The sequence below is a fragment of the Macrobrachium nipponense genome, chromosome 28 (genome assembly GCF_015104395.2).
Source record: "Macrobrachium nipponense isolate FS-2020 chromosome 28, ASM1510439v2, whole genome shotgun sequence".
NCBI classification, from domain to species: Eukaryota; Metazoa; Arthropoda; class Malacostraca; order Decapoda; family Palaemonidae; genus Macrobrachium; species Macrobrachium nipponense.
In genome coordinates this window covers 13,013,576-13,035,159 of record NC_087217.1, presented here as the reverse complement: position 1 = coordinate 13,035,159, position 21,584 = coordinate 13,013,576, and the positions used below count along the sequence as shown (strand labels likewise).

General features: G+C 37.1%; 1 protein-coding gene across 2 annotated transcripts in view; it reads left to right on the top strand.

Moving 5' to 3' along the window:
- Positions 1 to 865: 865 nt before the first annotated feature.
- The window catches only part of LOC135201431 (target of EGR1 protein 1-like), a 48,628-nt gene continuing 27,909 nt past the window's right edge, over positions 866 to 21,584 (top strand). The window contains exons 1-4 of one of the 2 annotated variants that reach the window (XM_064230353.1): positions 866 to 1,226; positions 8,733 to 8,895; positions 9,079 to 9,266; positions 12,301 to 12,554. In XM_064230353.1, the coding sequence (XP_064086423.1) occupies positions 1,119 to 1,226; positions 8,733 to 8,895; positions 9,079 to 9,266; positions 12,301 to 12,554 (713 nt within the window). In that variant the 5' untranslated portion in view covers positions 866 to 1,118. Of the gene's footprint in view, positions 1,227 to 8,732; positions 8,896 to 9,075; positions 9,267 to 12,300; positions 12,555 to 21,584 lie in introns of both variants that reach the window. The other variant, XM_064230352.1, reaches the window with a different exon arrangement.

The following is a 21,584-nucleotide window of genomic DNA, read 5'->3' as shown; positions in this document are numbered from 1 at the left end:
TAAAAGCTGTAGCAGAGGAAAAATAGGAAAATTGTATTGGAAAGGATTAGCGATGCCATCATTCATGTATGCCATGGAAGTCATGAAACTTGACAAGAAAACTATTAATGAATTTCAGAAGATAGACATCAAGTATATAGAACAATTTTGAAAGCGCCAAGTTACACAGCAACTTGTGCGTTAAGATCTGAAATAGGGCCTCTTTCTGCCCTCGAGATATCAAGAATAAACTATTCTACCTGAAACATACATTGAAGAGTGGTGGAAATAGGCTCTTATATGAGATAACCATGGATCAGAATGAAAAAAAAACCTGGATAATGCAAGTAAAATAATTTATGAAAGAACTAAACATAAACTTAAGTAAAATTGAAGCAGTTAAAGACAAATAGTTAAGAGAAATAATAAACAATTGGGACAGAAAAGCATGGCAGAAAGAAATGAATGAAAAGTCATCGTTAAGAATCTACAGAAAATATAAAGAAATCATATCTGGTATGACAACACTGAAAAAACGATGCTGATCAGTAGGGCCAGACTAAGTACGTATACTAGGATTAAATGATAGAAATAGGATAAAAGAAGAGACAAAATGTTTATGCTGTGAGGAACAAAATGAAAATGTAGAACATTTCTTACTTTACTGTCCAGCATACAATGAGATGAGAAATAGATACAGTTTTATGCAGCAACCATATCAAGAAAATAAAAGAGGAATGAGTAGCAAATATACTCTTATTGGTAGATCTATTGAGGGAGGAAGTGGAGAATAGGAAAGATTTTATAAAAGAAATATGGTATTTCAGAGAGAAGAAACTCAAACACAATCAAAGGGGGAATAAAACAAACAATGGATTCAAAGGCATTTCCCACCTACTACTACTACTACTAAGGAAACGTTCCTTCAGCGGGAGACGTTTTGTTTTGTTTCATTAATTCATAACAATTCACGGCGTTTGCGTTTTCCTTTACTAGAGCAGAGGATTTTACTCACAGCAACAGAAGATTAAAGGAAAATAAGTGTATACTAGATCTTTTAGTGTTTGTGAGAAGCCGTAAGTTACTTCAAGACGTATGTCCCCTACCCACTACCGAAGTTAGGTTACTTAGGGTGCACCATGAAGAACTGCTTGCCAATCATAGAAGTGACCGAAGATAACTTCAAGAAAATCCTGCCAACCATAAAGGCGGCTATTAAGGACGCATCTTTTCTGTCCATTGACTGCGTAAGAAACCTCAGACTCTAGTATTTTTGCCTTTGCCAATGAAACCGACCTAGTAGTAGCTAGTAGAACTACTAGCTAGTAGGTATACTACTAATAATACCTAGGTGGTATTCTACTGTAGAGTGAGTCAAGCTTAAGGTGTAGGGTAAAACCGAAGACAACTATAGGTACTGCGGCTTCGTTACTGACAGTCGCCAGCAGGAATAGCCTAGTATATATTTCAGGCGCTGACCGGAAGAGGTTACCGCCACTTTAGTGGGGTCCAGTGGCCAGGTCATGACATGTTGGCCTAAGTTAGGTTAGGTAGTTAGGTAAAATTTGGTTAATCCCACAGTTTTAGGGTCTAAATTCCCTGCTTTAGCTAGGTACGTAAAACCAAGATAAGCACACACATTTAGGCTAGTACCTGACAGGTATTTATTGAATAATGGAAAATGATTAAAAACTGACCAGTTTATCCCTACTTACTAGGTACTACAGAAGCAGATTTTGTATAAAAGCAAAGGGAATAAAGTTCTACACCTCATACGAATCGTAGCTACTATTGTGTGCCTGCAGTAGGTACCTATTAGTAGTTTTATTCCTCCCTTGTGTGTGTTTATTGAAGTTTTTTGTCCATGCAGTACCTATATATAAATACTTTCAATATACCTAGGTAGCAAAAGGGTTTATGGTGTTGTTGTAATGATGGAAATCATTCATTTAAAATTTATGACAGTATACCCATGAAAATTTGTGGACGGAAAAATAATTGTTTTTAATTTTATTAAGGTGTTACACCTATATAACTAAGTATGTAGTTGTGTAATGCCTCAAATTGCTTTGTTCAGGATGAGTACCTATGGCAACACTAGAGGGGAAAGGAATGTAGCTCCCCTTATTCTGATTTGAAATGACTTACTTAGCTATTTCTCCCTTGTAAAAGGGAACCAGTAGGTATAGGGAACCAGTGTTTTTTCTAACTATTAGGGAAGGAATACAACTAGGAATAAGTTGCTTTCACAATATACTATTCACCTACTGTTAAGAAGAAGAGATTAAAAAAACCCACGGGAGCCAGCCTTTCCCTCAACCCTAACTACTAAAATGAAGATTTGTCCATCTCTGACATCAAGAACAGGTATTAAGTTAGGAGTGTGCCTAGAACATTAGCCTAGGCCTATGAGGTACACAGTTATTAGCCTATACCAGATTTGAATTGTTATGTATAGGCTACTCAGAGTTAATTGTCATAAAATGTAATGTAGCCTCTCCTTGTGTTAGTACAATTGATATAGCTATCAATGCTGTATACTATAGTACACAGAGTAGTAACATTATTATTACATTTTAGAGACAAAAAAGGAAGGAATAAAACTAGCAAGGGAGCTGTTTCAAAGCTAAATTCTGCCTGCTACTAATACGTACTATTTTGGGCAAACTACACTATTCGTGTGAGGTGCAGAGCTCTATTCCCTTTGCTTTTATACAATTTCTGCTTTTGTAAGTAGGTAAACTGGTAATTTTTTCATTGTTTTCTATTATTCAATAAATATTTGATAAATATGTGTGATTATCTTGACTTTATGCAATGCAGGGAATTTGGACCCATAAAATGAAGGATTACTAAGACCTGGTTAGGTCAGGACCTGTCATTATAGGAAAGGTTAGGTCTATTTATGTATGAGGAACTTGTCTCAGTTGATGACTGGCCCAAACCAGGCTGTTCAACTATTGCAAAGTTTTACCTATGCCTTGTTTGTTTATGATACTTAGTCTTGTTCATGTTCGTACATTGTTTTACCTGATGTTGGATGTGGCTGTTTAATTTTTGTTTGAGTTAATAGATAAATTGCAGAATGAAGGGACATGGCTTACTCGGGATGACCAGGGGAGGCGAAGCTCTCCAACCTAGGTCAGGCCACAGTGTTCAAGGCAGGTTAGGTAAGGGTAAAGTCTGGCTAAGTCATACTCCCTCTGCTGAAATGCCAACTACAGAAATGCTTAGGCTATTACATTAGCCTTGTCCCCTCACCTTGCATTTGCTCAGAGTTAATAACCTTGGTAACAATTCATCCTAACCTAAGTAAGGAGGCCATGTCTTTATCAAGACTTAGACCCTGCCTTAACCAAGACTAGGATGCTGGGTTCTTCCCTAGACTTCCTAACAAACTTAACCTAAACGTGTAGGGAGGACAAAATGTGGCATGGAATTTAGTGATTCAGCCAAAATGATGTAGAGAGTAAGAACACAATAGTACCAAAGGTGACATGGCTGCAAACTGAAGCTGGCTTTTTCAAGCAGTGTCTGATATTTAAACTGACATTATTTTGAAAACCTTAAAACAACAATCCATGTTTTAGCATTGTCCCATATAACCAAAGCTCAGGGTGAAAATAATGGAAGACATTCCAGATACGTAACCCATCCTTAGACAAACAGAACCTGATTATTAACATAAGCAAACAGCTTTAAAAAAAATCCAATATGATGACAATATAAAATGATAGTGTCACTTATGGGCTTTGAATGTTTCTGACATTCATTGCAGCACCTTATCAGCAGCTTAGTTTTTATATATTATCCAGCCCCTCATATCCTACAATTATGGATTTAGCCTAACTTGACTTGAGATACTGGGTCTTTACCTGACTAGCTGATGACTTTAACCCCCTTCTGTACTTTACCTAATCTGGGCATTAACATAAATATTAAAATGAATATTAGGGTTGTGACCTAACCTAAACACAACTAACTTAATCTAACCTAACCTTGGCCATCTAGTCCTTATTTTGTTGGAACTCATTACTCCCTTCAACCTCCCACCAAATCTAACTTTGTCATGTATCCTGAAACAATCACTGTACTGTACATGTATTTACAAACAATATAAAACCATTAATTTTTCTGTTTCCTCTTGATACTGTAATAGAAATGCATATGATCATTTTAATGAAGATGTACTTTACTTCTGGTTATTTTGAATTCCTTTATGATTATTTTTAAATAAAAACAATGGATGCCAGAAGTACGATTATGGCTTACTGTAACCTTAAATAAAATCAAAATTGCTGAAGCTAGAGGGCTGCAATTTGGATGTTTGATGATTGGAGGGTGGGTGATCAACATACTAATTTCCAGCCCTCTAGCTCCAGTAGTTTTTAAGATCTGAGGATGGACAGAAAAAGTGCGGATGGACAGACAAAGCCAGCACAATAGTTTTCTTTTACAGCAAACTAAATAGCACATTTTCCAAGGCTGACCAAATCAAAATACTTAATAAAAAAAGCTTTCCGTAGGCTGACTAAATAAAAAAAAAAGCACCTTTTCATAGGCTGTCTGAAACAAAAATCTAAATATAAAAAAGTGCCTTTTCCTAGTCTGACCAAATCAAAATTAAAAAAAAAAAAAAAAGAATTGAAATATAAGAAAAAAAACCAAATGAAATATAAGAAAAGCACCTTTCCTGAGTAAAAAATACAGCGAATAGGCAAGTTTTCCATGAGTAATGGGTATTTACGCACGAATCGTGGGCCGGCGAATAGCGGGGGTTGACTATATATGTATATGCATGTGCATGCATACACACCCACACGAGCACTGCGATTTTGTTGTAACTGCCGAAACTTGGGATCAAGACACCTAAGTCACTTCCAAATCAAAAGCACGATTTTAGTGTCTCTCCAGATGTAGTCAGGTAAAGGGGACATTTTCCTCTGCCTCTCTACCTCTGAAGAGGCATTCCATCTTTGCTGACCCCTCTCCACCTCCCATCAAAAGGTATAAGGATGCGGGACTTAGTTCCCCAGCCTCCGGTAGGTTTGCAGTTTCGCCTCCTGATGTCTCTTCAGTTAGTCGTTGCCAGTTGGCCTGGGACAGCACAGATTCTCTTGATGAGCGCCAGTTGTTGGCTCTTAGGCGCACAGACCCACGGACCCCTCTTGTAAATGGTCTCTTGCTGCCAAGCACCCGTCTCCCTCTAGACATTTGGCACCAGCTGCGGCGCCATACCCTCTTGTGCCACCGCGCTTGGCACTTTCCACTCCTCTCTTGACATCAGTTGTTAAGTATTTAGCCCCAGATGTTGGGCTCCCAGACCCACCATCTCCACGTCCCCCTCTGTTGACGCAATAGTACCCTGCCTTATCTAATTTGCTGCCATTTAGAAGACCTTATAGGTTTTCTTAAGAAGAAAACTTCCCTCTCCAGGAGTTGGGATCTGTAATAGTCTCCTAGTTCTTCAGATAAGGAAGAACCAGATCATGACAATGCTCCTTCTTCAGCCTATTCAAGTCTTCTGAGTTTTTTTTTTTTTTGGCAAACTTCCCTAATTTTTTTGAACCAGCTCCTATTGAGTTTTCCTGCTTCAACTTTCCTCATAAGGAAGTGACTAATGATCCCTGCCTTTCAGAGTTAGTTCTCTCCTCTTCCTTGAAGAGATCCCTGTGGGAAGTAGAGGAGTGGTTAGCGATCAAGAGGGATCACGGCAAAGTGACATTTGCTTTCCCTTCTTCCAAGTTGCTGACAATTCCGCGCAGGACAATTCAGCGCCGACAATTCTGCGCTGACAATTCAGCTTAGAGACAATTCAGCTTAGAGACTATTCAGCGCGGGACAATTCAGCGCATGACAATTCAGATTAGAGACAATTCTGCGCATGACAATTCAGGAGAAGGGCTATTCAGCACAAAGACATTTTGCGAAATAAAATAAAAACATGGAAAACGAAGAAAACAGTCATCAGATTAATGTTTCATATGTAACATATTGAATTCTAAAAATTCTAAAAAGTAGACAAAAATATTTATTCAAATGACAAACTATAAAATATTCCTGTACAAAAATATTCATACTAATTTATTTCTGTAATTCATGAGGTAGCTTATACTATTTTGTAAGTATTCCAGTTTGTTTGCACGATTCCCATATTTACTATGACGTTTTTATTGCCTTAGCTGTTCTCTGATAATTTGCTTTTTTTCTGGAATCGTTGTGTCCAGCTCTGATTCTCAGTATCCTTTTCTCTGTGTTGTCTAGCTCCAATTTCAAACGCTCCACAAACTTATAAAAGGTTGAGTGGTTTTAACCCAATGTTAACTGAAGACTTCGGTGCCACCCTTCTAATGAGTTATTTGGTCTTTGGTAGGTCTCCCTGCACCCGATCAAAAGTAGTCCATAACTCAGGTTTAAAAATAGCATCTCTCCAGTGGCGTCGGAAGGGACCACCAAACCACATACGTGTATCTTCAAAATAATTCGTTAACTCTTCCAACTCAGGAGGCATAACACCTTACAAAGATTCAAATACCTCAAAAATATCATCAGCTGGCACAAAAGCTAAGGCTACCAACATCTTACAATGTTTTCGAATATGCTCCTCACTTATAATGTAACTGTGTAAGATTTAAAGCCTGTATTTTCCACCATATGCACTGAGCCATATGAAAAAAGTAACCACTTATTTGCATGCCCTCAAACACATTTGAAAATGCATTTTGAAAAGCCTTTTCAAAATCACAAAGCATAGTATCGGGCGTCATATCTGGGGCTAAATTCAAAATTGTCCTTGATGCCCTTTCTTATGAATCCTTTTTTGAATTTCGAAAATAATTTACAAATTAAAACTAATTTGATCACTGTCTTCCTAATTTTCCAAGCTTTAGCTTTATTTTTCCAAATTGTCTTCGCAGTGAATAGTCCTTGTGCTGAATCATCATGCGCTGAATTGCCTCTTAAGATGAATTGTTATGTGCTGGATTGTCGGCCCACGATCAGTTGTATGGCACCAGGGAAGCTCCTTCCTTGGGAGTGTCTGCCTCTTCCTAGGGGGACTTCTCCGGTCTGGTCGCCGCCACTCATAATGCTGCCTTCTCGGCCAAGATTATGTTTTCCTCACCAGAGTTAGATCATTTGGTAAAGAATATCTTCAAGGAGTTGGAAATCTTCAGTTTCCTGGACTGGACAGTGGGAGCTTTAGCCAGCTGTAGCAGAAGGCTTCTTGTCCGTTGGTGTACTTTCGTGCTTGAACAAGGCAGTCAGAGATAGCTCTGTGGAGTTTAGACTCGCTGTTTGCTATGGGGATCCTAAAGAAGTGAGAGCTATAGTGTTCATTTGTGACAAATGGGGTGACCACCACTCAGTCGGCTCTTATGTTTTCTCCCCTCGACAAGGCGCATCTTTTCCCACAAGACACCATGAAAGAAGTTCTGTCTGCACTACAGAAATAATCGACCCCCAACCTTCTGGTTCAATCTACAAAGCGCTCCAAGACAACACCCGCAATGGCTGCCAAGGTGTTGTTGCCTCTTCAGCAGCCCTGTCGAGGGAGAATCGAGACCCCAATCTAAAATCTAGACCTCGCTCCAGTCTTTGACCCTCTTTGAAGTCTGTCAAAAAGTCTTCCAGCAAGACCTCCTTGAAATGAGCTTTCAGTCCTTCGTGCTCCCGTTGGTGCCAGACTGCACCTTGGGAGGATTGGAGTTGCAGGGGGCCAGAACCTTGGGTTGTCCAAGTTCTAAGAAGAGGCTACTCTATTCCTTTCAAAGAAAGACCACTTTCCAAGTTGCCGATCATCTTGACGGCTTACTCAGTTGGGTCAGAGACGTTCTTGGCCCTTGATCAAGAGGTCAAATTCCTTCTCCAGAAAGGGGCACAAGAGGAGGTGGTCGACTAGTCATCGGAGGATTTTTACAACAGTCTCTTCGTAGCCCCCAAGTCATTGGGCAATGGACATCAGCGCCCTGAATTTGTGTTGTCAAGACCAAGTTTCACATGGAAATCAATTTCTCTGTAATGTCATCTCTCCACCAGGGCAACTGGATATGCAGGACACTTATTTCCACGTCCCAATCCATCTGGACACAAGGGGATGCAGTCTGCTTCCTTTCTCTTGGTTTCTTTGCCAAGAATGAGGATATTTCTAATCCTTGGCTCATTTCTCCTCGCTTTGGTTGAAGGTTGTCGAGTCGAAGGGAAGCCTGAGGGTACAGTACGTATTGTCTTTTCAATGTCATTACTTTTAGTAATGTTTTGGAATAGACTACGTATTTCCATGATCCCACCACCTTTCAGTGTGGTATTAGCTATGTAATTGCTTGGTAAGTCACTCAAATAGAAATGTTATTTTTATGATGAAATAAGGTTTTATTTTATACTTACCAAGCAATACATAATCGGAGGAGCCCTTCCTCCCCACAGATGGATTTCATGGCTCAAAAGAATTGGAGATCTGTATTGTGTTGTACCTGCCCATTCTGAAAGTGACTAGGTCTGTCACCTACACAAACAATGGCAGCTCAACCTCAAAATTATAATTTTGGCCTGTCATGACAGGAAGTTTACAACTATGTAATTGCTTGGTAAGTTTAAAATAGAACCTTATTTTATCATAAAAGTAACATTTTTCTGTGGTGTTATGTAAGAGTTTGTATGTGATTTTTATGTAGAAAACGCAGTCAGCCTTACATTACATAAATATGTCATGTTCTTTTAATTTATACTGCAATGAGTTTTGATATACATTTCAGGAGCTGACTGGCCTTGGCGATCGCAAGAAACTTAATTACCCAGAAATAGATTTCAGATATAAGTATTCAACAGAAATTGCAAGGAGTTATGCTGTCATATCCCTTGGGCTGTCGTGTTTCACCTGTAAATCAATCAGTGATGTTAGAGTGACTGATGGAACAGGTAATGGATTTTTATAAAACTGAACTGAGTTGTTTGGTTAGAGTGAAAATAGAACTAGGGGTGATCATTTATATCATTATAATATTGTTTAAATATTTATGATTTTTTTTTTTTTTTTTTTTTTTTTTTTTTTTTGTAAATTCCACAGCAAACTTTTTGTAAGTTTTTTTTTTATTTTAGAAGATGATTCTGAAGATGGAGAGCATATTCGTAGCTATGATTATCTGGTGCAGACATTCGACATCATCACACTTTGTTCAGAAGACTTCTGCGTTGAAGTGAACTCTCACAAATTTTTACTTAGCCATGGGTTTGATTTCAATAAGCTTTATTCTAAGGGAATTTTATATCACAAGGGCTGTGATCGGCAGGTGAGTTTATTATAGTTTTAATGTTCTGAGTGTTGTTTATGCTATTAACTAATGATTTTGTGTAATTTTTTTAGGCTTACAAGCTTGCATGATTGTTAGCTACAGAAAAAGTGCATAATTTAATTAAGGTGCCATTAAAGGTAAAGCAGTTATTGTTATGCCAGCACCCTGAATGGTAGCAGAGAATGCAACTAAAGTTTAGTACATTATTTGCTGCTTCAGCTGGAAGAAATTAAAGCATACTAAACAAATGTTTTTAAGAATATTTACAACAGTGTTCACCAGTTATTCCTGCTTTCTTTGATTAGGTTTATTTTAGAAAGTTCATCTTTCAATTGCAAGTTGTGTTTTGTGTTATAGATAGTTTTTCTTTCTTTTACTGTATCTGTGCCCCTAGTATTTTTTATTACTGAGTGCTTTGTAATTGCAATAAGGCCTATACATAAACATGTTATTTCTCTGAGTTTTGGAAATTATTAGGAAACAAATCCATGTTTCATGTGTATTCTCCTAACAAAACATAATGGATGATTGGAAGTAGGTCTTAGACAAATGACCCCCTCACCTACATCTTCTATTGACAGTGTTCCTTTAACTACATACAACTAATTTAGAATTGTCAGTGTCATTCTTGTTAGCAAATTCTCTTTTGAGAGATATATTCAGTTAATGTCTTGGGTTAGGCAATAAAAGTCTTCTAAGGTTTTTTGGAAACTTTTCTATTGTGTATAGATTTTTTGTTTTACAGTATTCAATATTTTGAATATGCATTGTTCCGCATTTACCTTGCCTTTTAACTTGTTTGACAAAACTTATTATATTAAATTTCTTATAACAGATCTTAGTATTAATTGTTAACACTGTCCTTCAGTTTAAAATTGTGTATGTTTTATAAAGTTTTTCATAATTCAGATCTTCATGGGCAGTGCCATCCACCAAATAGTAAGAGATATCCAGATATGTAATTCCAATTAAATGTGATAGGATCATCATCTGTATTCAGTTTGTATAAAATATTTTCAGTCTCTTATGATTACTCTTTCCCAGTAACTGTATCTTTTAGTAACTCCTATATTAGTCATTCTTTCATAAATGGATAGGTGAAGATGTTATTAGTTGGAATTCTTTTAATCAGAAGAATATAATATTTCCAAGTTGCAAGATGAGATGAGGCATAGGTCAACTGGGGTCTTTTTTTTCATGTTCCTTAAGTTGTTCCTTGATCAGTTGTTCCTGTGGTTTCAAGGCCGTATTTCACTTAGGCTCTATTGAGAATGGTCATCCCAAAAGATGAGAATGGATAATCTGCATTGGTGAGTCTGGTGCATTATATACAAGGTTGTTGGTGGGGGCAGAATGTTCACAGGCTTCTGACTGGGAATAAAATCTCGCTCACTAAGCTTTGCTAAGCAGTAGTGATGGCGCTGGGTGCTTACTTGGTGTGATGACTTATCACTTTTGTTCAGAGAAGTTTTGATGAGTGACCAAAAACCCATATTATGGTTTCATTATGATGATCAGATTCACAGGTTCAATGTGATTTATTCCAAAAAGCCATTGTCCATCGGATTTAGGGATTTTGGTACTAAGGGGATGGTTAAGTAGTTGTGTGACATATTAAAAGTAGCATCTGGTTCAAGGTTCTTTGCATGTGAGTAAAGAACCTTGAGGTAACCAGATGAAAGTTTTATTCAGATACAGAAAGGCCAAAAGGATACAGCCATATTGAAAATTTTTTGCAATTGCATCAGAAACCAAAGAGGTTTGCAAATTAAAGGTTCTTTGTAGACATTTTAAGTTACATGCAACTACCATTTTATTTCATAAGATGGTAGTTGCATGTTGTCAGAATAGTATGTCAGTTCCCTCATGTTTATATTTTCTTATAAAATTGAAAGTAGCTTTTTCACCTGTGTAAGTGTTCATGTTCAGCAGATATGGGATGTTCTGTTGGTAAATTTATTTGCCCTTTGGAGGAGCTCATATGAATTAGTAAAAAATAAACAATTTTAATTAAATGTAGTGGTAAAGTAATTCTAGTTCCAGGATCAATTCACTAGTCTTCAGATTCAGGTTACAGTTGAACTTAATGATATTTATTAGAATTTGCTGAAGTTTGGTATGTGCTCTTTTGACTGTCATCTAATTTTGTAGTTAGAAATTAAGGATCATTATTAAGATTTTTATCACTGACTATGTGGCTGTGCTTGTTGATTTAGATTAATTTCTTATTCCTGTTTTTATTTTTTCTTTACGATATGCTCTAAAAAATTTTTATTCCATTGTCTGCTACATGTACAGTCAGTCCCCGGGTTACGACAGGAGTTCCGTTCTTGAGGTGCGTTGTAAGCCGAAAATTGTCGTAAGCCAGAACTTCGTCACAAATCCTAAGAAAACCTTACTTTTAATGCTTTGGGTGCATTCAAAACTATGTAAACTGCATTCCTATTGCTTTTTTCATAAAAAAACTTCCAACATTGATTATTTTGCATTTTTGGAGTCATATTTCTTCTGCCAGATCAACGTTGTAGGAGCCATAACCCTGGAACATGCGTCATAAACCTGGAAATAATTTCTGATAAATATAATTGAAAAGCGTTGTAACCTCAGAATGTCGTGAGCCGAACCTGTCATAAGCCGGGGACTGCCTGTATAGTAATTTCTTAGACACTTATAACCAAGAACAACCTAATATCAGTTTATGTTCATTGAAAGTATAGTCAGTACTATTTCATGCTTCATGCTGGCAGATTTTTCCTTTTAATATATGTCAGCTTCATTCTTACAATGGATGATATTTGACATTTTTCAGATTTGTGCTGTTAGAGCTGACTGTTTATGTGTACTTTATTTGCTGGTGTTTGTATGATATAGCTTTGCTATTGTATTTCATCAATACAGTGGAAATTTCAGTTGTATAAGTGTATTATTTATATTTGTTTATCGGTCAGATTTCATAGATACTAGGTACATGTTATTTGCGCTGTACTGATAAAAAGTCCTCAACAACTCAACACTCTTTTTACCTCTTCAGAAAGATACAAGTCCAGATGTTAGAGAAGTGTTCTCATCAGTCCTTGAACATCGTAAACCAGTGGTTATTCACAATGGTCTGGTAGACCTCATATTCCTGTACCAGTCCTTTTATGCTGACCTACCCAAAAAGGCAGACACCTTTGCTGCAGATCTAAGTGAAATGTTTCCTTGTGGGGTTTATGACACCAAATATATATCAGAGTTCCATCAGTCCATGCCAGCTACATATCTTGAGTACTTATATAAAAAAATGTAAGTATTTACTTGAAATCTTTATTTTTGTTGATAAATTTGAATGATTTTATTAGAGTTGTACAGCACAGTACTATTTTTAAATCTTTCTTCCCTCAATCTGGTCATAAGGTTAGTATACTGAAACTGATACTGTATAAAGTATTTTAAGAATGCTGAGTTTCATTGCTAGACTCTCCAAGGGCTTACACCTAGGTTTTGTTTTAATTAAAAGAGAATTATGCTAATGAAATACACAAAATTCTATTTTTATGTATTGCGATACTCTTGTGCTGATGGGTGTAGTTTAAAGAGCAAGAGAGTTGTTACAGTTTTACCACCATGAGGAGACCTCTATGGCAGGGTGTTTAAAGATATGCACTATTGCCAATTTTACAAAACAACAATTTTCTATGTGGGACAGACCTTTGAATGTCTTTGAGACCAACCCTGAGGCTATAATTATAAGGTTATAGGGGTTGTTTTTCATTTCCAGTTATATTTTAATCTTATTCTGCCCTGCTCTCTCTCTCTCTCTCTCTCTCTCTCTCTCTCTCTCTCTCTCTCTCTCTCTCTCTCTCCTCCCTAAATCTTATCTTACAGCTTTTTTATTTTAGCATATATATACTATTTTGTCAGTACTTGTAGATATACATTTATCATTATTACAAAATTGGATACTTAAAAGTATGTAGTTAATTAATGCTATAGAAATATGAAACATATTTCTTGCTCATTTTCAAATTAGGATTTAAAAAAACTGTTCTTTGTGGCCTATTTATTATCTATAATGAGAGTGTCATCCTTTAGTTTCCAATTGATTATTTTGTCAGAGAGAAAGAAAGGGAGAGATCTGTTTGTACATGATTGTTTATTTTCTCACTCGTCCAACTTACTCTATGTTATGCTTTATTTCATATTTCCTTCCTTACCAACTTATTCTTCACCTATGACATTAAGAAATCAAGATATTTGTAGAAAGGGGAAATTCCTACAAACATCCTGTGACCACTGAATGTGTCCCCTGGAGACAGTTTTAAGATTCTTATCCAAGGATTTAAATGCATCTGGAGCTGTGTGAAATATTGGCAGCAGCACCAAAATGAGATGCCATTTTAATAGAAAATCTGATTTGGTTTTTTGTTATTGCATAATTGACTTAGAATTCTTTCTAACGAAAAAGATTATATTTGATATCTGTAATGGGAGAAATGGTTTTATCTTTCTGTTATTGTTATAGATTTGGCAGATATCTAGAGATTAAACACACATGGAGAGGACGTAAACAGCCTCGCCAGAGAGTTAATTTAATTTTGGAATGACTATGGTACTTGCCTGGTCATCTTACTGTTTGCCCTCATTTTGTCTTTAGCTGCTTTTGATTTATCAGGGTAAGATACGTACGCAGTTTAGATGTACTGGATTTGGGTCGTGTTTGTGTCATAGAACATTGATTCCCATGCCTTTTGTTCCCTCTCAGTGGCCGAGTCTGACTCTAAGTAAAGGAAAGCCGAGTGTGTCCTTCGTTGGTAATGCACTGCCATTCACCCTTTTATCTCTAGTTGGTGCTACACCTGCAGTGGAATTACTTAGACTACTCCTCTTAGGCCTGCCTGTGTTGTTACTTGGTCTGTGAATTGGGCTGGGGCTTTGGTTCACCAAGGAGAGTAGTCCATTGCTCAGTATTTCAAGGCTTCCTTCAGCCTCCCTGGAGATGTTGAAGGCTCTTTGGCTTTCTTTACTACTCTTATTGCACATCTGGCTACATTCAGTGTGTCCCATGCTGTTGCTGCTTCTATCAAGGATCCTTCTGCTGCTGCTATTGCTGTTCCTATTTTGGCAACTACTGGGTCTCTCACTGCTGTAGTGGAAGAGCCAAGTGAGTGACAGCAAGAACAGTACTAATAAGTGCAGATGAACTTCATCTCCATCCTCATAATCTGCTTCCTCACCTTGGGTGGCTCAAAAACCTCCTCATAGCAAGTCCTATTCTTCATGGAAGAATGGCAAAAGTTACTGGTCCTGTTAGTGGGACCAGTGCTCAGGGAGGAGGGCTGATAACTTGTGACATGAGTGTGCTTGGGACTGGTTGTCAGTCAGGGGTTCTCTAGAGAGGAGGTCCAACTTGTACTCCTTGCAGTTCTGGGATGTTTCCCTTAGTGGTGTCCATAGCAGCTCAGACCTTCCATTTCAGATCTCACATTTACAGTACCTTATGGTAAGGAGGTATAGGATAATATTACTTGGTGGATGGACAACAGCCTCCTAGTAGAAGTCCCCCCCTCCCCTTCTTTTGATTTGCTCCTGTTCTTGAGAGTTCTTCAAGATACTCGATTGTGCTGAGGAGCAACAGTAGCACTGTAGTGCTTTATGTAGATCTGGCATTCTGTATACTATGACGTGTCAGATATTGCCTAGTGAAAACATCAAATTACTCAAAACCTTCATGAAGATGCATGTTGTGATCTGTCCGTATTCCTCAATAACTTGCTTTTGATTATCAACTTGCTTCATTCCAATTGTGAAAATGATAACTCAGTGCAAACAATTGTGGATAAAGCATTATATTATACACTGGTGTCTATTGAATAAAAGGAAATTCTGTAGGGAAAGTTAAGCTATATTATCAGTTTAACTAGAGAATTCATTATGATGGGAATAGGTGAGGTACACAGGATTGTTACATCTATAGAGGAGACTGTCACCTCTTTGTAGTGGAGTCATCTTTTTTACTATTGTGAGTCAGCAGTGAATACTTCTAAGAAATGCATATTGCTATCGACTCATTTCATAATTGATCGTGGCAGATTTTTCACTGATGGATACCCTACCTGCTTCCAACCCTCCCTATTTATCATGGCTTGGGCCAGAAATGAATTAGGCTGGGTTGTCTCCCTGATGACCTAATTGCTGCCAGTAGCTGTGGTTTGTTTTTTATGGGTTCATACTTTATCTGAAAACTTGAGTTCTTTTAATTTTGCTTTAAACTTTAGATAGATGCTTTTCAAGAATTTGACTGTAACTTCCCTGCAATATTATGGTACAATAGTGGTGATTTTGTCAAATAAGTATAAGGATCTCCTTGATTTTGGCTGACTTATTGCTCTCTCAAGCAGGCCATTGACAGATTAAACTTTATCCCTTTGGCACCACACAGTTTGAACGAGTTTTGCGGGAAAAATGTTCCTAGTTCCATTGATCACTACGTATTGGTAACTCTTCAGATTGCCATAAGAGTCAGAGTGAGCTGAGAGACATTTGGTCTTGCTTGAAGTGGTACAGGGAATGCTGTCACAACTTCCCATCCAAGGATGCATATTCATTGTAAATATTTTACAATGAATATGCTCAGAATTTGTTCCTGGTTTTACTTCTTATCTGTTATGATATCATCTGAGCTGTACTTTTAAATATGGAAAGAACATATAACTTCGTAAAATTAGCATATTTCTGTAACTGTCCTATGGAAAAGACTCCCGCAAGGGGTGGGATATATTCACTTTCAACTTCCCGTGGAAGGTATGGAAATTTTATTTTTCTTACGCTGTAAGCATGCTAATGTAAGTGTTTACATAATAAAAATATGGAATGTTAGTCCATATATATAAAAGACTAAAACTAAAGAGGTCAACCAGATTGCTTGCAGGAATGTGATCAGACTAGAGATGCTAAAGATGACATATACAATAAAAGTAGGCTAAGATAACATGCCGTCACCTGTAGTCATTCAATTGTTTATAAACTTTAGTCCAAGCTTCCTGCTTGAGACAAACACCGTGACCTATAGCTCAAGCGGCCTACGTGATTAGTAACTATGTCATCTGATTGTATGTTCGTATGTAACTATGTCATCTGATTGTATGTTCGTATGTTCGAGCTACTGTCTGCTCCTTTATGACTTGTAACCGAGATGTAGAACAGGAGAATAGAGTTAGCTATCGTCATTAGAAGACCTGTACCTCTTTACCTAAGCTTTATCATGTAGAGAGAATAGAATTAGCCATCATCATTGGCAGAAGCGATCAAGCTATCGTCATTAGAGGACTTGTACAATCCTACTTGATCTTCACCATGTAAATTCAGAGAATATAAGTATTTTTGTACTTCGTGGTTTCTACTAGATCCTCACATCATTGCCGAATCATCATGAGTTTAACACATCGTCGTCATAACCAAAGAAGATAATACCGACTTCGTAAGTGATCTACAAACCCCAAGACACTCCCATGAATATGGAAGTGCAATACCAACCGACTTAGCGTAAGATTATCGCAAGTCTAACATTACCTCATAGGGCGCCTTATTATACAAGGCAACAGCCCTAAAAGTGGTGGCAGCGTCCCAGAAGAACTCTACAACTTCTCCGAAGAAAAACCAGAATAATAAATCATGTATCATAAGAAGTCAACGACGACGAAAGCAGCAGATTCTTCAAGCAACCTAGTATCATCGTTTAGTGAGCGACTTCAGAAAACAACAAGAACTCTTCAACGACGACGAAAGCAAGAGATTCTTCAAGCAACTTAGTATCATCGTTTAGTGAGTGTCTTCAGTAGTGAATAACTTCAAGAAAGAAACCCGACGTGTCTTTTTCCTATGGCAACGCAAGCTTCGTCTCTCATTAGAATCATTCAAGAAAACATCGTTAGTGAGCGTTTCCGGCACTTCAAGAAACAAACCGAACGTGTCTGCAGCATCGGATCTTCAAGGGCTCGAATCATCCAAACGACGCGCACGGGGGAAACTCAAGCCAAAAACCAGGTCATCCACTAAATAGAGAAGGAGGGCCAAGGGCACATCGTTATCGGAACACCGTGACTTCCCACAAAAGCAAGCTAAGTACAATTTTTTATTCATTTGGAGTAACTTTGAGTGTTTCCTTTACAGGTCGAATTTCGTTATTCCTGTGGCTGAAGTTACGAGACATTCTTAATCTTACTTTTTTACAGAAATTATCTACATCCTTGAGATTTCGCTACTGCGAGTTTTTATCTTTGAGTGTCTGTTTCCAGAAGTTCTACTGAAATATCATAATCATATACTATGTTAATTTTATCATTTTGGGTGATTATTAATCCCTTACATAACAAATCATATTAAACAGTGGATATGCGTTTATGCAGTGGGCGTCTGTATTTATACAGATGCATCGATAATAATATTTCGGGTTATGACAATATATGCTCCTTTGCAAGTCCTGATCGCAGTTTTAACCTTGAGTTTTTTGAGATGTATAAAATATCGAACCTCAATGACTCAACTTAACTTTAAAAAATACGGCTGGATTGCAAGGAATAACATGTCTGTAAAAAACTTTCATTAGGCTAAATGCGCTGACCAGGATCCCTCGCTATTTCATATTTTAGCAAAGAATGAAGTAAACAACAGCAAGTACACGATAACGCAGTAGAGATAACTTATTTTAATAGTAATCGCTCAATTCTTTATAGTCCGTCATTCATACGTTCGTTGTTTTATACGTAACTAGCAGCAACATAATGCTAAAAACATACAATACGTTGCCGATGGTAATAAAGAGAAGGATCCTAATTATTACAAAAAGAAATAGGTAAACAGTAGCCCTAATTATCAGAATCAAACAAGCAAACTCGGTTACTGTGTCACCTAGTCAACGGTCAGGGTCAGTCAAATCTGCCGAGTGTAGCAATCAAAGCACATTCCACATAAGCGACTTCAGCGGAGAGGAAAAGTGATGTTGGATCAATTATGCCATACCTTTTATTTTTATGCCAATACCTTTTTGAATTAAAAAGGATTTTTTCTATGAATCACACGACCGTATCAAGTAATCAGAGCAGGTTCTCGTTTTTTTTTTTTTTTTAATACATAAATTATTATAAGTAGTGGTGGATTAAGCCCGACTGTACGCGCCGTAAAAAATTAGAATATCTTGTTTTATTCCTTTAGTACACGTAATATCCTGTATTTACGGACTCACCGTCTGTTGTTTGAACTTCCCTAATGAGAAGTCCGGATAAGCGAGCGGTTACAGATACCTCTATAGTTATAAAAAACATTGATCTGTATCTAGTGTAATTGTAAGATATCCATCTAGGGATATACAAAATATTATCTTACATCCTGCAAAATAAGGTATGTTTATCAAAGGAAAATCCTATAAACCTTCAAACATATTAAAATCCGTTTGAACAAAAAAGAGACAGTTAATCAAATAATAACTTATATAGAGGAACTATACATTTGTCTCATAAATCGTAACATTGTTCAAATGACCCAACAGAATTCTCCCACAACCGCAGTCGCAGTTTGCACGCAAAATCTCGAGAAGCATGCACCCTCGAAAGTCTTAGTGCGTGTAAAAAGACTTTGCTGGGATCTGAAATTTTAATCCTTCCCGACACTCTGAAATATAACGATTTCCGTGAACAAAGCCCTAGACACGGTTGACTCACAGCAACAAGTTAATCTAGTGATCCACAAACGTATACATATCGTGGATACGGAAGTTATAAATATCGCATTTTTTATTGTTGCTGAAATTTAATCTCGCCCAATCAGTCGTAGATGAATCTCTTATACTCTATCTAAAGTAATATCCGTAAAGTCATTCAATCAGAGGTGATTCAGCAGAAAATTTTTTTTTATCTTTTATCTGAATATACCAGGAAGTTTCTCCACTAGCGAGTGATCTCTGGGAGAAAAACGGATGTCATTGAAAACAAAATACGGTCTAAGGACAAACATGAAGCTATATACGTACCTTCGTATAGACTCTCAATGAAATTTCAAAATAGAGATAAATGACGAAGTTGAAAAATGTTAGTAATAGGAGCCATTAGGAAATCAAATAAGCCCATATAATTTTTCCCTCAAACGTCATGCCATAAAAGATCGGACTTGGCGTATCTGCGTAGATTTCTATCGCTTAAACAAGGAAACGACTCCCGATAGTTTCCAGTGCCATGTACCGACGACATCTTATCTCTGTTAGGTTAGAATAAATTTTTCACCAGCTTGGACTTACTTAAAAGCTTTTACCAGATACCATTACCTAAGTGATTGTACCTCATACACCGTTTTCAGCACACTCAGGGGACATTATCAATTTTTACGTATGCCTCCGACTTACGTTGCGCCCCAATTACAATATAGTGTTTGGAGACTTGGGGGATACCCTACATGCTTATATGGTTGGTCTTATAATCTTTTCTAAATACCTTAGAAGTACATTCACATAAACTAGAGCTAGTGCTACAGAGACAAAGACAAATAATCTCAGAGTAAAATATCTAAATGTGAGTTTTTAAAAAACCGAACATGTTTATCTAGGTTTTATGTGTCTAGTCAAGGTCTTAAAGTAGTCCATGGTAAGGTGTCGGCTATTCATAACTTCAGGTACTTATTAACGTAAAAGGGGGATACAGCACTTTTGCGCTGTAGTGGGTATTACAATCGTATGTAAATATGTAACTCTTCAATCATGACAGCTCCTTTAACAGATCTTACGAAGAAGAGCGTAGATTTATTATGGTCTGAAAAGCATCAACAGGCGTTCGATATCTTAAAAGCGGAATAATGCAGCTCACCTAACTTAAAAATCCCTGATTTAAATAAGGAATTTTTTTTTATTGCAACAGACGCCTCAGACCAAGGGGTAAGAGGGATACTACTTCAGTAATATGATAAACAGTTCTTTCCTATAGCTTTTTATTCACGTAAACTAAAGCCCTCTGAAAGTAAATATGCAGTAATAGGCAAGGAAGGGCTAAGTATCGTTAACTCACTAGTACATTTTAAGTTCATAATCTATGGCTATCCTGTTAAAGTCGTCACTGAGCATAAGTCACTTACCGAGTTTTTCAAAGGCTTTAATCACAGTCCAAAAGGAACTCGGTGACAAATGATCATTCAGGTCTTTGGAGCCGAGATAAGATATCTACCTGGGAAAGCAATTATCATAGCTGACGCATTATCCCGCAATCCCGCACCATACTGCAAAGAACCATTAATTAGACTAAAAGATATAGAAACATCCGTGCCTATTGTTAAAACCGTATCTAAACAAGAAAATTCCTTAACCCAAGAGATCGCGAGCATTGAATATCTGGGTCGGAGCGCCGAACTGTTACAAACTGAACAAAGCAAGAGTCAACAGCGATAAACAAAACAATAAACACTTCGAACGAAAACATGGTCAGCAGCAATAAACAAAACAATAAACACTTCGAACGGAAACAGGGTCAGCGGCTAAGCAAAAAATAATAAACACTTCGAGCAGAAACCCTAAAACAAAAGTATATTTAAAGTATGGGTATCAGAATAATGTAATCAAAAAACAAAAAAAACAAAAAATTTTATACTAAGTCGTTTCTTTTACAGCAAGTAACGTAACTCTTAAGCTGGTGACGACGTCATCAGTCTAGAAGATGCCTGTCGCGTTTGCCGACTAATCATTGTTCTTTATAACCTCAATAAACCGCTTGCGAAGCAGATTGACTGGAGAAAGGAATGCTTAGCTCATGAACTTCACATGTGGTTCATAGGTCACGATGACATACATAGCCATAATCTATTCTTATCCGCATTGCAATGCAACTTTAGTTAAGGAGTTGCAATCATTTTAAAATTAATAAACAAAATAAGCAAATAGAATTTCTATAACATCAAAATGAATTAATTTTTTTTTTCTGAACCTCATAGACAATTAGAAGTATCAAGTCATGGATATGAAAAATTTACTTGCAACATTAGTCTATTACAATTCAAGTAAATCACATTCATGGGAAAATGTCACATTTTCTTGAAAAAACTTAAAGTTTATATAGAAATTAGTTACATAGTGATTCTTTCGTTGCATCGCCTGCCTATTAATAAAGTTTTTAAAATTAACCTCAGAGGATGCGCGCGAGAAAATTGAATATGAAACTTTTGTTAGGGGCACATAGGATCAGATTTTATCACAACTTAATTTCAGTTAGCATAGAGAAATACAGAATCATGATTGATATTCTCTTTGACTCTTATGTTGCCTGGCAATCTTACAAATAGCTCCGTTTTCCACTTCTTTGT